The 16,229-nt window shown below is 41.5% G+C and overlaps 1 protein-coding gene across 1 annotated transcript in view; it reads left to right on the top strand.

The window, feature by feature from the left end:
• LOC143302223 (protein unc-119 homolog B-like) overlaps positions 1 to 14,652 on the top strand; it is a 16,676-nt gene extending 2,024 nt beyond the window's left edge. The window contains exons 2-5 of the mRNA XM_076616799.1: positions 4,209 to 4,322; positions 5,246 to 5,357; positions 8,713 to 8,885; positions 11,661 to 14,652. Of these exons, the coding sequence (XP_076472914.1) occupies positions 4,209 to 4,322; positions 5,246 to 5,357; positions 8,713 to 8,885; positions 11,661 to 11,773 (512 nt within the window). The 3' untranslated portion in view covers positions 11,774 to 14,652. The remainder of the gene's footprint in view (positions 1 to 4,208; positions 4,323 to 5,245; positions 5,358 to 8,712; positions 8,886 to 11,660) is intronic.
• Positions 14,653 to 16,229: the final 1,577 nt, after the last annotated feature.

The raw sequence follows: 16,229 nt of genomic DNA on the forward strand, positions 1-16,229 counted from the left end.
ATCTGCAAAACAAATTAAATCCATGTGAAAAAGAAGTAAAAAAAAATTTTAAAAATAAAAAAAAAAGTAAGCTTCTATCTGTATTAGAAGTCCTTATACCGAAAAATTCACCTTATTTATTGAATGACCCTCGTACAAACATTTAAACCTAGTCACTATATAATTGAGGTGATATAACGTAAAATTGATCATTTGGTTTTAATTGCCAAATTAAAGAATTATTCAAAACAGTTATGTTTCATTTATGTCTAATAATGTGTATAACAATAGTATGACTTATGGCTGAGTACTTTCAACATTTGTTTTGATTTTTGTAAAGAAAATTGTAATTTAGTGTGGAAATATGAAAACTTGTGTGGAATTGAAAATGGATGGCTGACCTCTTGCAGATGGTGAAATCCTTCTTTCAGCTATGGATGAAGACAAAATTTATGTTTTCCTCTTGGATAATGACGATGTTGTTACAGAGGTCCATTTTGTAGGTTTGGGACTGCATAACAAGGCTCTGCTCTATGCTTTCATTTATAATGATATAATCTTAGTTTTAACAAGGCCTGAAAGACACAGACACTTGCAGAGTTAGTCTGGATATTTGAGCAACATACCCAAAGAAGCATTTGTGAAGTGAATGAATATCCACTGTGTGGACCCTGTCTTCCCTTATAAGCACACTCAGCTAAGGATAGGAGCCAGCCACAGGTTGAAAAAACACTTCCTCCATTGGGAATTGAACTTGTATCATCAGAGCCATCAGTTTTAATGTTATCCACTTTGCCACAGTGGCTGGTTGCTTGGTCACACTTTATTTATCATCCATACCACCTTTCCGATATCATACAGAACCGTTCTAGTTGCTCATCAGTTGTTTTTTTTTGCAGATGACACATAAAGAGAATATATATACAACTCTACTGGCACTTTTTTTTTTATTAACTACAAAAAATTATGTACATGAGGTAAAAAGCCAGATGAACTGTAACAAACTAAAACTTAATGTTAAAACAGAATCTGTTCTTTTCTCCATTCCAAACCTGTCTCCTTTGTGTATTCTACCATCATCAGTTAGTTGAAGTAGGCTTCCATGATATACTCTTTACACAAACAATGCAAAAATGTGAGGTACTCTATTATATATTGAGTATAAACTCCATATGAAAGATCATGTACTAATACCACCTGAAATAAATAATTTGTTAAATCCACAGATGATGCAATGAAAGGAGAGATAACTTAACGGGGGGTTTTTTTCATATTAGACTGCTGCATTTCAAAATATTTTTTTGATTGGTTTACCTTTTTCTGTCATAGAACCTTTACAGAAAGTTCTAAACTCAGCAACTCGTATGATCCTGAAAGCTTCTTGCAAACAATCATGTACTCTATGTCTGTGTGGATGTTAGTTACACTGGCTTCCATTATCTGGTTGAAATTGTTCTGCAGTCTCTTACTTCTCTGACCTTGTGAAGAGTTACAGTCCACCCACGATGGACTGCAGTGTTCGTATAAGCATGCACATGCCCATGAGTGCTTTCAAACATGTATGTGTGTTGACAGCTATTCAGTAGTTTATAAACAGTGATTGTGTTGTTGTTGTTTTTTTCTTGCGGAAATTGGAAGTGTTTGTGCACAAAGAAAAAAGCCCTCTGGTTGTGAGTAGTGCTCTTCACATTGGTTGGGTACACCTCTGTTTCCCCCAGATCCTGACAGTGCCCTCAAGGAGAAGAAGAAGGACAGTGTATGCAGGTTCCCAGGTGGTTCATTACTTCTTGTGAACCCTGTATACTTGTATGCTTTCAGTTTCATCCTCTGTCAGTGTCCTGTCCTGATACCTGGGACCTATGCTTTCAGTTTCATCCTCTGTCAGTGTCCTGTCCCGATACCTGGGACCCCAAAAATCCCCAGACCGGGACAGCCTTGGACTGAACGGACCAGGGCTTACATACACAAGTTATGATTAGTGGATACACCTTGTTAGCAGAGAGTCTGCTCAGCTAATTGTCGGCGGAAGGTAGTGGAACTCCCAGAGCCAACCTGGTGTTGAAAGATAATCAATACTGTTTTTTTCTTATGTACACTTTCAGAGCTGGTGTCTCCTCTAGAGCTCTGTGCCCAGAATTAGAGAGCGATAGCCTGTTACATGGTGGAGATCAATAATGAGAGAGAGAGGGAGTGTGTGTGTGTGTGTGTGTGTGTGTGTGTGTGTGACTGACTGTACATATGTATATCATTACATGGGTATTACATATTTGTCTGTGTGATAGTAAGTGTGTGTGCGCGTGTGTGTGTGTCACTGACTGTACATGTATATCGTCACATGGGTATTACATGTGTCTGGATGTCTGTGTGATAGCAAGCGGGGGAGAGAGAGAGAGAGAGTTTGGTGTGTGTGTGTGTCACTGACTGTACATGTATATTGTTAGATGGGTATTACATGTGTCTGTCTGTCTGATAGCAAGAGAGGGAAGGATAGAGAAAGAAGAGAGAGAGTGTGTGAATTAGAGAGTGATAGTTTGGTAGAGATCAATAAAGAGAGAGAAAGAGAGAGTGTGTCAATGTCAGTGTGTGTGAGTGTGTGTGTTTGCTGAATACATCGATACATGTGCACATATCGGTCTACCTGACAGAGAGAGGGGGATTGAGAGTGTTGACCAAGTGGTAATGTTTACGCCGAGAAAGCGAGAGAATCTGAGTGCACTGGTTTGAATCCCACAGTCACCAGTATTTTCTACCCCTCCACTTGACCTTGAGTGGTGGTCTGGACTGTAGTCATTCAGAAACTGAGGTCTCGTGTGTAGCATGCACTCACTGCACACAGAAGAACCCACGGCAGCAAAAAGGTTGTCCCTGGCAAAATTCTGTTGAAAATTCCACTTCGATAGGAAAACAAATAAGATTACAGGCAGACAAAAAAAAGAAAAAAAGGGTGGCACTCTCAGTGTAGCGACATGCTCTCCCTGAGGAGAGCAGCCCGAATTTCTATCAGAGAAATCTGTTGTGATGAAAAGAGTAATACAATAGAATAAATGTTAGTGTATGCATGTATTTATATGTGTGTGTGTACAAAGTGGTCATGCCACAACCACAGCAAGTTCAGCATTTGGTTCTCGATGAGTGATGGTCAGTGATTGAGAATGATGTTTGTTGATGACAAACACCTGTCGTCACCCACCTGAAAACATCTGTGCAATTTACAACAATACAAGCCATCTTTGTACTGACTATGTTGAAACGCCAGTGCTTCACTTCATTCTTGTGTCCTGCAGGTATGATTCATGGACCAGTACAGTCATTGATAATTATCAGCAGGCTCAGTGGCCAAGTGGGCGAGTATCTGTAGCACTTTAAGTTTTGAGGATCCTGGGTTAGATTCTCTGAACCTTGGTTACGGTGTCTGGTGTAGTGAAGGGTGGGGACTACTAGTTTCTCTGATCTCACTGGTCAGAGAATCAACCTGCTTGATTCCATCTGTGTTTTATACACACATAGAAGATCAAATATGGATACTTGTATCAACCTCTTGACTGCTTCTGATGAGTATCCTCATCAGTGAGGGGATGTCATCTCACTGAGAGAAGAACAAAGCTTGCAGGTCCGCATTCTGTATGAATTTTGACTACTTGTTCTTGCCTTTAGTTCAGCAAAATCACTGATGCTAATGATAAGTACACAGAAATTAGTGACTGCACTTCAGACGCATGCCACTATGTCTCTTTGCACCAGGGTTTAGCAGTTGAGGGGTGAAAGAGTCCTTGACCCATTTCTGCATTCGGTGTGTCAGTGTCATGGAAACATAGACCAGCCCAGCCTTCACATCTCCCAAAGTAGAACATGGTTGTCTGATATGTTGGGTCGCATGTATATATGTATATTTTCACTTGAAGTTCAAGTTATACATATACAAGAGAGAGGAGAGAGAGAAACAAACACATCAGTCTATCATGTATTCCAAATTTTCTGAACAGTCTTGTGTGTGTTGCAGGAAATGAATGTTTGCTTTTGTGTACACTTCAGTCTGAATGACACCGATCATCATTACGTTTTGTTTATTAATTAAAATATTTTGGTGCATCTTTTAATGACTGGCCGTGTTCTAAAAGTGATAGCGCTGTATTTGTATTTTAATTGTTCAATGTGCTTGAGCAAAAAGACAAATTTCTTTAAGTCTACAGACAAAAAAAGTTGTATGTTACCTTCATCCATTTTTTCAGAGTACCTCTGCCCTCCTGAAGCCAACATCTATGGAATAGACTTCACCCGCTTTCGCCTGCGTGACATGGAAACACAGACAGTGCTGTTTGAAGTTGCCAAGCCTCCTCCGTCAGGTACGCTTGTGTGTGTGTGTGTGTGTGTGTGATTAGCATGTGTGTGTGTTGAAAGAAGTGAATATGTGTGTTTGTACATGTGTTTGAGTTGAATGTAGTGTGTGTTTAATGTAGTGTGTCTGTGTGTGTTTGTGTGTGTGTGTGTGGAATTAGTGTGTGTTGTGTTGAAAATAGTGAATGTGTGTGTTTATACATGTATGTGAGTTGAACTTGAATGTTGAGTGTGTGTAACTGTAAGTGTTTGTGTGTACTAAGGTTGCTTATGCAGATGAATGAATGAACATGAGTGTACGAATCATGAATGCCTGTTAGTGCCTTTCTGTTTATCACTCATTTTGTATTCTCATCATTTATATTTCTTTTTTCCTTTCAATGTGTTCTGAAGTTGGCAGTTAAGGTTTATCCCAGACTGGTTGTCGGTGGATGTATACATGTGTGTGTGTGTGTGTTTGGGGGTGCCGGGGGATGGGGATGGGGGGTGCCTCTGTGTGTGTGGATGTGTGGGTGGGTGCCTGTGTGTAGGATGGGGAGGGGGGTGGTTCTGTGTGTGTGTGTGTATGTGTGTGCATTGTGTCACCAGGAATGAACCCAGGATCCTCAGAATCAGATAGAGAAAAACTCATAAACTCTTTCACCTTTTTGCTGTTGCACCATGTCTTTTCTCTTCTTCTTTAAAAAAAAACAACAAAAAAGAGAGATTTTTTATATATATATTTATTTTATTTGTATTTGATTATGATGTAACTTTTTTTGTAAGTTATAACAGACTCACACACACACACACACACACACACACACACACACACACACACACACTGACATCCCCCCTCTCCCCTTCCCCCACACACTCCCCCTCCACACACACCCCTTCCACACATGCACGCACCCACACACTATACACACATAACGATGTGTGTTTACAGCGGACGCAGAGGAGCTGGAGCAGGAGCTGGAGGACCTTGACCCCAACGCGGGTCGCTTTGTGCGCTACCAGTTCACCCCGCAGTTCCTCAAGCTGAAGACTGTGGGAGCCACGTGAGTTGTTGTCACTCACTGCCTGGGGGGGGTGGGGTGGGGGGTATGGGGGGAGGGGATGGGTTGAAGTTTGTTGGTGTAGCCTCTGTGTGTTACTGTTGTTTGTTTGTTTGTTTTCAGTACTTTTTTCGTTCAGTTTAACTCGTTCTACTGCAGGTGGTGCAAGGTATCTCGCACAATGATTACTCCCCCAGTGGATCAGGTATGAGTATTCTCATCCCAACACACTATTTGTCATTTCGTTTATTCTTGCTTGGTACAGTTGGCATTCAAAACTGAACTGTTTACGGATTCCATAACCTTGAAAATGAAGCTTTGCAAACTGATGCAAACCAGGCCTATCTGTTTGCTCTTCTCGGCCAAAATTTATCGCGGCAACTCAGTGATATGACATCTCGCCATTAGACTGCCGTCTGCTAGCCAATGAAATGCCGTTTCTGGCAGTAGGTAAACAATCATTCTCAATGGTGGCCATTTTTCAGATAAGTGGCATTATCGATTTGCCAACCTTTTATGCATTAGAAATGTTATTTTTAATTACACATACTTAACCGTGACCCAACTAGTGCAGACTCCAGCAGGGGTCTGAAAATTTCCTTTCATGCATGTTTGTTGCTTGTTGCAGATTTCTGGGACGTTTTCGTCTTGGGATTCATGTATCGTACATCGTTTGCGTCTGTTTGTGACGTTTTATTTGATGTTTTGTTTTGTGAAATTCGTCTTGCTCTCTGCTCTCCTTTGGTCGTTGCTTACCGTTCCTGACTTTCTTCTACTTACAGACTCGCCGCAATACTTGGGAATAACTTGTCCCCATCGCGGAGCATCGCTAACCATTCCGGCGATTGCCTAACCCATGAGGTTGGGATGGTGCTCTCTCTGGTCCCTGGACCCACAGGTTCTCCCGTTTGTGATCGGGCCAATGCGTTTTTGTTGACACATTGAGGTGGAACAGCTTGAACTTCTAACACAGTCAGGAAGGGGACTGTGGGGGATTGGAGTTCAGGCCGGACCCAAAGTTATCCCAAGTGGAGGATGGCTTTGTTGAGGGATGTGCCCCTACTAGGAGATGGCCTTAACAAAAAAAAGAAAAAAAAAGAGAAACGATTATATATATATATATATATATATATATATTATTCATGCATATATATACATTTCTCTCTCTCTCTCACAGCCAATCTTATACTCATGTTATAGGTCAGACATGATGTCACAATGGGGCGTGATTCAGCCCTCTGTTCTCTGTTCATGGACAGGCTGTCAGTAATGGCACTTCTCTCTCTCTCCATCCCTCCCATGCTGAGTCCCCTCCCCCACCTCCCTCAGTGGGGGTGGACGGGAGGGCCCCACTCTCATGCTCTCCCCAGGTCAAGTCATCCCAGTATCCCTACAGGAGGGGATGTGGGGCGCATGGCACCCACCTGCTTGTCAGGTGAAGCCACTATCCATCGGGTCTCCCCTGCTGGGGTAGACATGCACGTATCAGGTGGTCCCGCTATCCGGCCAGTCTCCCCTGCTGGAGGAGGCACGCACATGTCAGGCAGTCCCGGGACACCCAGGTCGGGACAGGTTACTGGACTTCCCACTGACCTGGACAAGTTTTTTCTTTATTTTTTCCCTTCCTAAAAGTCCATGTGCCAGTGAGCCCATGGGATGGACTCACAGGATGGTTGGCACTCGTGGGTAGATCCCCCCATTCTATCCGTACAGGGGTGTGCCACTGGCACACTCTGGGCTGCCGAGAGGGCCAGGGATGACCCCAGGTCCTATCCTCCCTGGATTCAGCCCAGCATCCCTTACCCTACACATTTGGTGCTCAACTGTGGATGCCCACCACATTACCTGGAGTGGCCCAGCTGGTGTCAGTCAGGGTAGCCTTTTTGGTCACCAACACATCCCACTCGGGACATAGTACCTCTGGGTCTGCCTACCCACATGGGGGAAAGCTTACACTGTCCTCTACCTCAGCCTTTGGTAGTCGGGAGAACAGTAGGCCTTACTGCCTTCCAGCATGCATGTGTCCCCACCTTTTTACATGAGGTGCTACGTGATGACCTTGGTTCTCACTCTCACGCGTGGCTGAAGATGTTCTCCTGACACCCTCTGGCTGGTGCCCATGGCTTGATTCCCCAATAGGGCTTCACCCTGTGGCCACACTGGGCACAGAGGAGGGCTAGGCCCTCTCCCTACCCTGATTTCAGCCCAGCCCTGTGGAGGGACCAAGTATTTCTCGGTCATGACATCCACGCTGATCATCACCTCCCTTTTGGGTCCTTGCACCTCCGGACCGTTATCAAATCAAGGAAGCCAAGAGTTTCCGCTGTCCCCTTGGGAGATGACGGTGTTTTCACCCACGGTATGTTCTGGGCTCAGTTGCGGACCTGTCTCCCAGGTCTCAGCCCAGCACGTTTTGCCCCCAGTATTTTTCTCCACCAGGACTCGATCACAGCCCAGCATGGAAGTACTGAGCACTTGTGGGTCGGGGTTACCTATACAGCTGCCAGCACCTTCTTTGTGGGCACCTGTACCACCATGGGAGGGAATACTGCAGGTGGGACCCTTGCTTGTGCATCAGGCGACAGCGCATATGTGCGTCCATTGGCTCCAGCTTGTCCATGTCTTGGTCGGCCCATGGTCCCAACACCTAATTTGGATGGGACCTCACTCGTGTGGGGCCACCGTCTCCCCTGCTGGAGGTCCCTGTGCCAGGGACCCATGAGGAGGGTCTCACAGGGTCAGTCACCCTCCAACGGTGATATCTCCTTTTCAAACCTGATACAGATGCACCTAAGGTGCATGCTTTGCTGCTACAAGGCCTGGGTAGAACCCCTCATCCTCTCCCTCCTGAACTCTGATTAACAGATTAGAAGGAAAAAAATTCATTTACTGTTTGTGCAGGTAGAGGAACAAATGTGTGTTGGACTAATCATTTTCAGACTTTTGTTGTGTGAATGTGCTTTTGTTTTTGTTTTTGTTTTTTTACTTGGGAAAGGGATCTTTTTTTTTTTCTTTTTTTTTTTTCCTTTTCCCTTCTGTTTGTCTTTCTCAAGCTTCCTTTGTGTCTCTTTCTGTTTCTTTCATGGAGAAAACCAACCAGGTTGTTGAATGACCGGGCACTCAATGTTATAAAATGTCCATGACCAGAAAAGAAAAAAAACAAACAAAAAAAAACAACAACTAACAAAAATCTTTCCCTGTGGTGACCTTTACAGTTGATGACTCATTTGTTCATGTGTGTGTTTGCATGGGTCCGTGTGTGTGTGTGTGTGTGCTTGTGTGTGTGCATGTATTGTTGTGTGTGTGTGTGTGTGTGCTTGTGTGTGTGCATGTATTGTTGTGTGTGTGTGTGTTGCAGGGTGGAGTTTGTGGTGGGAGACAAAGAGGTCACCAAGTTCCGCATGATCGAGAAGCACTACTTCCGCGACCGCATGCTCAAGTGCTTTGACTTTGAGTTTGGCTTCTGCATTCCTCACAGCCGCAACACTGTGGAGCATATATACGAGTTCCCTGAGCTCTCGTCTGAGCAGAGTGAGTATTGGAAGGTTGGTCGGTCAGTTAGTAGGGTAGGGTTCATACACGTTATAGATTTTTAAGAATTTATAAAAAGTTACACAGATTTGTTGTATTTGTATGAAGACATTTTCAGGTAGAAATTCTTCTCAAACACACCCCTTTTTTTTTAAGTCCTTAAAAGTCTTTGAAAAATTACCCAGGTTTGTTAAGGTTTTTAGTTTTGTCTTCTATACTGCTGATAGCAAAAAAGAAGAACCCATTTTTTCTGTCACCGATAAAGCACAGCTGTGAAATGTTCCACCTGCATTTGAATTTAAATTGAGATAATGATTTGTTGATAGTCAGTCCTGAAAGAAATGCCAGCATGCAAAATGTCGGGGTTCCTGACGTTTTGAATTTTTGGCCTTTTGAAGGTTTTCAGAAGGGTTGTTAATTCTTGTGATTGAGAACCTGTATGAACCCTTATTAGCTAGATGTTGGCTAAATACTATGAAAATAATACCATTGCCATTTTTATTTGTGTGTATGTTTTAAACAAAAAAAATATACACTTTTAACTCACTCAGTTCTTCCAGTTTGTTCCTCTCATTTTCTCTACACACTGTCCATTTCTGTGAGTTAGTAAATGAAAAAAAGAATAAAACAAAAAAGTTATGTATAAAGTTTGGATTTTTTTTTTCAAAACTGATTAGTGAGTTAGTTGAGGCAAGTTATAATACTTCCTACCATCCTGTTCTGTCTTCCTATAAGAGGTAGAAAATGTGCATAATTTTTTGGTTCTGAATTATACATCCTCATCACTGTCATCACTATCTATCATCAACATCAGAGCTTTAAAAATTACAAACTGCGTTAAATCAGTTTAATGTTGGCAAACACAAATGGAATAGATTTAAAGATGGAATTGTGACAATTCTGCCAGTGTATAATATTTGTAGTGTACTGATCCGACAAAAGAGATATTTAGTTAAATATTTTGTGTTGGAAACACAGTTTTCAACTAAGCCAAAGCCGTCAAGCAACACAGGTTGTGGAGTGATTGTTGTGTCGACAGTGAAAATCGGCCTTGTAATTTCTAAATGCCTGATCTATTCTGATCCAAACACTATAATACATGGTTTTAGTTTCCAACAGCAGTCACATATAGAATTGTAAACTGTAGTATTATATGTGACGAACAGACTAAATGACGTAAGCTTAGCATCAGTTGAAGTCTTTTTACACTGACGAACAATTAAACTAAAATCAAATATGCTTCTAACTGATTAAAATGTGTGTGTGTGAGCACAACAGCAGTGACTGATACAGAAACTTGATTTGATAAATGATTGGAGGATTTGTTTAAAAGGGGTTTTGCATTCAAATTTGGAATGGCATCATGCATTATGAGTGAGTCAATGGATTAGTTGTGAAAAAGGCGTCTTCTTTACAGCTCGTGTGTGAAACAGTCATTGAAGCCAGCTGAGCGCTTGGCTACATATAAGCATGCGCTCAAGGCCTGACAAGCGTGTTGGGTCATGCTGCTGTCAGGCATCTGCCTAACAGATGTGGTGTAGTGTATATGGATTTATCCTAACGCAGTGATGCCTCCTTGAGAAATTGAAACTGAAACTGCATTTCATGCATTTATAATGCCATGGAACATTGGTGGTATCACTTAGCTTGTCTGCCATGTGACCGTGAAAGAAACTGGGTCAGTTGACACACATGAATCAGTCCCTCAGAAAATTCCTCTTCTGCTCGCAAGAACAGCAGTAAACTCTGCATTCAGTGGTTGTATCAGACAGTGGAAAGGACAGTGAAGGTAATATTAGCGTACAATGTCATTATGAAAATGAGGTGCCACTCCAGAAATTAAGAGCTTTCAAAAAAGGAAAACATGCTCCTTCATCTGAAAAATTTTAACTCAGTACTGCTGTTTTGCTCCCCTGACTTTCCCCACAGATGACCTATTTGTATGGGTAAGAAATACAATCGCAAAAAACAAATGTTAGAATTTATTAACTGAAAACTTCAAAACTGATCAGTAAGATAGGTTAGTTTGGGACAAAATATAAAACTTCCTCCATTCGTATGCTATTATACATTAAGATGATGAAAGTATACATATTTTTTTGTTCGGAATTTGCACACACTGAAGAGTTGTAAATGAATCCAGGAAAGCACACAGAGTTTGAAACAGATTAAATTCAGAATGTTGTATAGCCACGTTACCGCCCCTTCGTCTAATTCTGTTGTCTGCCCTGTGACTGAGACGAAACTGGGTGAGACACCATTGTTGACATGCACTGTTCACGTGAACCAGTCACAATGACAGTAACTCTCCTGCTTGCGAGCACAGCAACACACACTGCATTTATTGGTTGTGGTGGAGAGTGGAAAGGTCAGTTAAGATATTCGTAGCTCATGATGCTATTTTGGAAATTAGGTGGCACTCCAAAAATTCAAAACCGTCCAAGGCCCTGATCTGGGCCCTTTGTCTGAAACATTTGTTAACAGTAGGGTCCTGATTGAGGCCTTTCATCCAGAGTGAGTTAAAACAGCTGAATAAAGTTAAAAAGCAGATTCTGTTATCATTTTCACTCTGAAAACCAGCTAAAGACTGTGATGCAGTTATAATGTCCTTTTTTAAATCCTGTAAGACAAATTGATTTCTTTGAAGAAGGAAAAAAAATCCAAACACTTGCAGTGTTGTTGTTATTACTTTCATGCACTGACAGTGCAGAATAACTCACGTTTGTTTCTATTCTCTTATTTTCTTTCCCTTTGTGTGTGTGTGTGTGTGTGCAGTCCGGGAAATGATCGACAGACCCTATGAAACACGGTCAGACAGCTTCTACTTTGTGGAGAACAAGCTGATCATGCACAACAAGGCAGACTATGCCTACAACGGAGGCACATAGTGGTCTGTTGGCCCACCGACCCATTCCGTCACTGTACTCGCTGTACAATAAGTTTTCTATAAAGAACACTTGGTCTTGGTCCTGGTCCTGGTCTTGCTGTCTCTCTCTCAGTCTGTCTCTTCCTCATTCCTCTCTCTCTCCCTTTCTCACTCACTCACTGTCTGTCCCTCTCTCTCTCTCTCTCTTTGTCTCTCTCCCTTTCTGTCTCTTATACTGACTCTCTCCTTCCCTTCCTCTGTCATTGTCTTACCCACTGACTGTCCCTCGCTCTCTCTCTCTCTCTCTCTCTCTCTGTCTGTCTGTCTGTCTCTCTCTTACCTTTTTTCTCTCTCTCTTACACTCACTTTCCTTCACTTCCTCTCTCTCTCTCTCTCTTTCTCTCTCACTCCCTTTTTTGTGCCTCATCTTACATGATTGCCTACGTTTAGACGACTATGACTTTGTATTTATGAAAGTTCATGTCATGATGTCTCATTCAGCGTGTGTGGTTGAGAAAGTAACGGTATTCATGGACGGGTTTTGTACGTGCTGCATGACTTTTTGTCAGGCATCGGGTGTTTTTGGAATACTTGCAGTTGTTGGAGTAAAGTTAAATCTGTTTGCATTACTTGAAGACATTTTGGGGCTGGAAACAGTTTGCGTTTTGCTGTGCAAGGCACAGTGAAATCGGTTTCATATAGTTGTAAAAATAAAAAAAATTTAAAAAATTAAAAAAAGACATAGAGAAAGATACCTCATCAGAGCCCTAGTTTCTGGTATGAGTGAAAATGGATAAGAAGCAAAATGACACAGTGCTGTATGTTCTGCACAGTAGTTGTCCAAATCTTGACTTTTTATGTTTACCAGGTCTGTTGGTAAATCTTTTAGTGGCAAAGTGACAGAGATATTGTGGATATGGATTTTGTGTGCAGTGCACATTTTTCTTTTCTTTTATTCTCAGTCTTTTTTTTTTTTTTCACCCCCAAATGTGATACAGTGCTCATGAATCTTCCCTGCGTCTTGTTCAAACTTATATTTTTCAACATTACATTGCCGATCAAGCAAAGATGTGAGAGAGTGGCAACATTTTTATTTCATGACACAAGCAAACACTCTGACCTAAGTGGCCGGATCAGAGGTAGAGAGGAACGTTTCATGTTTGACTCAGGGGTAACAGCATCAGTTGTTCTGATTTGGAAAGTTCCAAGGATTTGTTTGAAAACCTACAATGCTCGTTGATAAGTGCTCTAAAGCTTGAACCTTCTGTGACTTAGTTTTTATTGGGCCGATGTGGTGTAGAGTTATTCAGGCACATAATATACTATTGTGTATTATTTTCATTTCTTTACTTTACACAAAAGATATATATATATATATTGATTTATTTTATCAACAATTGTTTATTTATTAATTGGTGAAAAGAGAAATTGCATTTTTAAGCATCCATCGCAGGGAAGGTTTGTGTGGACAAAGATTTGTTATCAGAATTTGTTGCATGCTCCAAGGTGAACCTGCACTATATTTGAGTTGTATTTCCTTTGCAGAACAAAAAGGAACAACTGTGATTGCATCAGTATCAGTATCAATGTTAAACAGTGGAAACAAAAATCAGCACTAAAAACAGAAACCACAGCTGTCACTGATTCAAGCAACCAGCACGTGCTCAAGGGTTGGAGCTTTAGACTTTCTATCTGACTGCCCAGGATTATATGCCGGTATCTGGTGGCTTGAGAATGGAAATCTTTCTCTTCAGTGATCTTCCAGGTCAACATATGTGCAGACCTGATAGTGCCTTAATCTCCCGTCATGTGTATATACATGCAGAAGATCAAATACACTCATTCATCCTTGCCAGTTCGGTGGGTTATGGAAACATATGCATACTGAAAACAGAGCATGTCTGCCAAAACAACAGCATAAAAGAGTCATAGTTTTGGGGGGGGTTTTTTTTTTTTTTTTGTCAGCAGCTGTGGTGTAGCACATATGAATCTACCTGCATGCTTTGACACCTTGACACTGAAACTGAAATGTAAAAAGCGACTGGTAGAGCTGGAGGTGTGAATGTTGGTGGGCATGCATACCCCAAAAACAGAGCATGTCTGCCGAAACGGCAGTGTAAAAAAATAAAAAATAAATAAAAGTGTTATATGTAAAAACCCACTTGTAGATCTGTGGAAACGAATGTTGGAGACGTCTATAGCCCATAACCGCAGAGGATAAAAAAAAAAAAAAAAAACATTTAGAAAAACAACTCCAGCAGGTTTGTGTGCCTGTCCAGCATACCTTTAAGATGTATCTCACTGTTTTCTATCAAAACCAGCAATCGTCATGATTTGATTGTTTGTTTTAAAGAGGTAAGAAACTTCTCTTAGATTTTTAACCCTGGAATCCCCCTCCATCCCCACCACCTCAGATTAATCCTCCCCCTCCCCCTCCCCCTCCCTCCTCTCCTCCCCTGTCCCCTCCCTCCCTCCTTGAATGCTGGTCCCTGCTCTGGACTTGTCTGATATTCTTTTAAAATGCAGTCTGGTGTACTGTACACACAGCTCAGTGAGACATCGCGTCTCTGTTCTCTTTCACTGAAGTGCAGAAGAAAGTGGTCTTTATTCAGGAATAGGGGGGCATATGTTGAAAAGAATATTGCATGCTTATGGCATGACACTTTCTTTTTATTTAAATTTTTTTAAACATTTTTTATATTGCTGGTGGCTGGTGAGATTTTCAAAAGTGCAGACTTAAAAAAAAAAAATAAAAAAAAAAAATACTGTCATGACATCCTGCCTTAACATTGAAATTTTTGTTTTTCAGGTACTGAAATGATCTCTGTTACTTTTTGTGCCTAAGAATTTTTTTCTGGACTTGATAGTCAGCTTTCACATGTTTTTTTTTTGTTTTTTTTTTTGTTTTTTTTTTTTGGGGGGGGGGGGGGGCGGGGTGAGGGGGGTTGTTTGTTTTTGTATTACCTTACCTCAGCCATTATATTGCAAATGATTATAACTGCATTTTCACATTTTCAGATTTGATTTCTACGTATGTTATTGAATGACAAGTGCTGGAAATTAAAAGTGGCTTTTGTTTGACAGTGTTTGTTTGACGAGAACAGCTTTAGTGAATAAAGTTTTGTTTTAACCAAGGGAACAGCTACATTTACTGAGAAAAATGGAGGGAACTCCACACATTTGCTGAAAAAGAACCGGAAGGGCACTCTCTTGTTGCCTGTCTGGCTTAAAAAAGAAATAAATCATCTCACTCCTAGCCCAGCTGACCGCAGAGAGGCTGTTAAGGGCTGAATGTCTGCCAGTTTTTAAAACCAGTCGAAGATAACCCAACCCAAAGTCATTGTTAGACTAGTTAAGCCCTGTCTCGCTCAGTTGACGGAAAATTTAAATCAAATTGAAAATGATGAAAATAATGATGAATAAGACCCAAGTTGCCTACTTGTTTCAGTCCACGTAAAAGGCTAGTCTGGCTGATATGGCAGCTGAAAAATAATGGCCAGTTTACTGGTTGTGGTCTTAAGTAAAACCTGCTTCACAGTGGTCTTGGTTGAAGTGGAAGGAGGGGTTGGTTTGGGGGGGGGGGGGGGGGAACGCATTTCACTGTTCTTTTTTTTTGTTTTTTAATGAAACCGTAATGGTTGAGAGAAAGTGAGAACTTGCACACAGAGATCCAGCATTTGTCGATTACAAAAATAATGATAAAAAAAAAAGCGTTTACATCGCGTTGAATCTTCTGCAGAGACACATTATTAAAAGTGCTTAGACACCAGTCCTGTGCATTCATTGATTGTGTAGTTTGCAGTGAGGGAAGGGGGGTGGGAAGGGGTAGGGGGCATTATCTTGGTACCTTCACACAGACTGACCTGAGTCCTGTAGCAGTCACCTTCACAGAAAACTGCTGCGTAAAGATCTTGCCTTTTGCCAAAACTTGTAGAGTGACCAGTGGAAGTTAGAGAGCACAAGTAGGAAGGGAGCAAGGGATCTGTATGTATATATATATATATATCGGTCAGTTGGTTACCACAGCAGTCAGCATGTGAACAAGAACTGGTCTATGTCGACGATAGCGTACAGTGTGTGAGGAAGAACATGGAGAATATACAGACTTCATAAAAAGTTAAGGATCAGAGATACTGTACAGTGTGAGGAAGAAGAACATGGATAACATATAGACTTCACAAAAAGTTAAGGACCGCTTCATAAATGCAGGTACGTTTTCATAAAATGCCTACCTTAAAAAAAGGAAATATCCACCATTTTTCCCCACAAGACGGAATGAGTGGTGTTCACAACCAGGCTGGATGTTCACTCATTCAGTCACACATAGAGCAGGGGAAGAAATGTATATATAGCCACATCGTTTCAGAATTCTGTAATAAATCTGTAATTAGTCCACATATAAATGTGTAAGGCATAGATCCAAAAAGGTGCATATTATGGTCCGCCGCTGACCTCTGATTGAATACACTGATTCAGAC

Source organism: Babylonia areolata, chromosome 29 (genome assembly GCF_041734735.1).
Source record: "Babylonia areolata isolate BAREFJ2019XMU chromosome 29, ASM4173473v1, whole genome shotgun sequence".
NCBI lineage: Eukaryota > Metazoa > Mollusca > Gastropoda > Neogastropoda > Buccinidae > Babylonia > Babylonia areolata.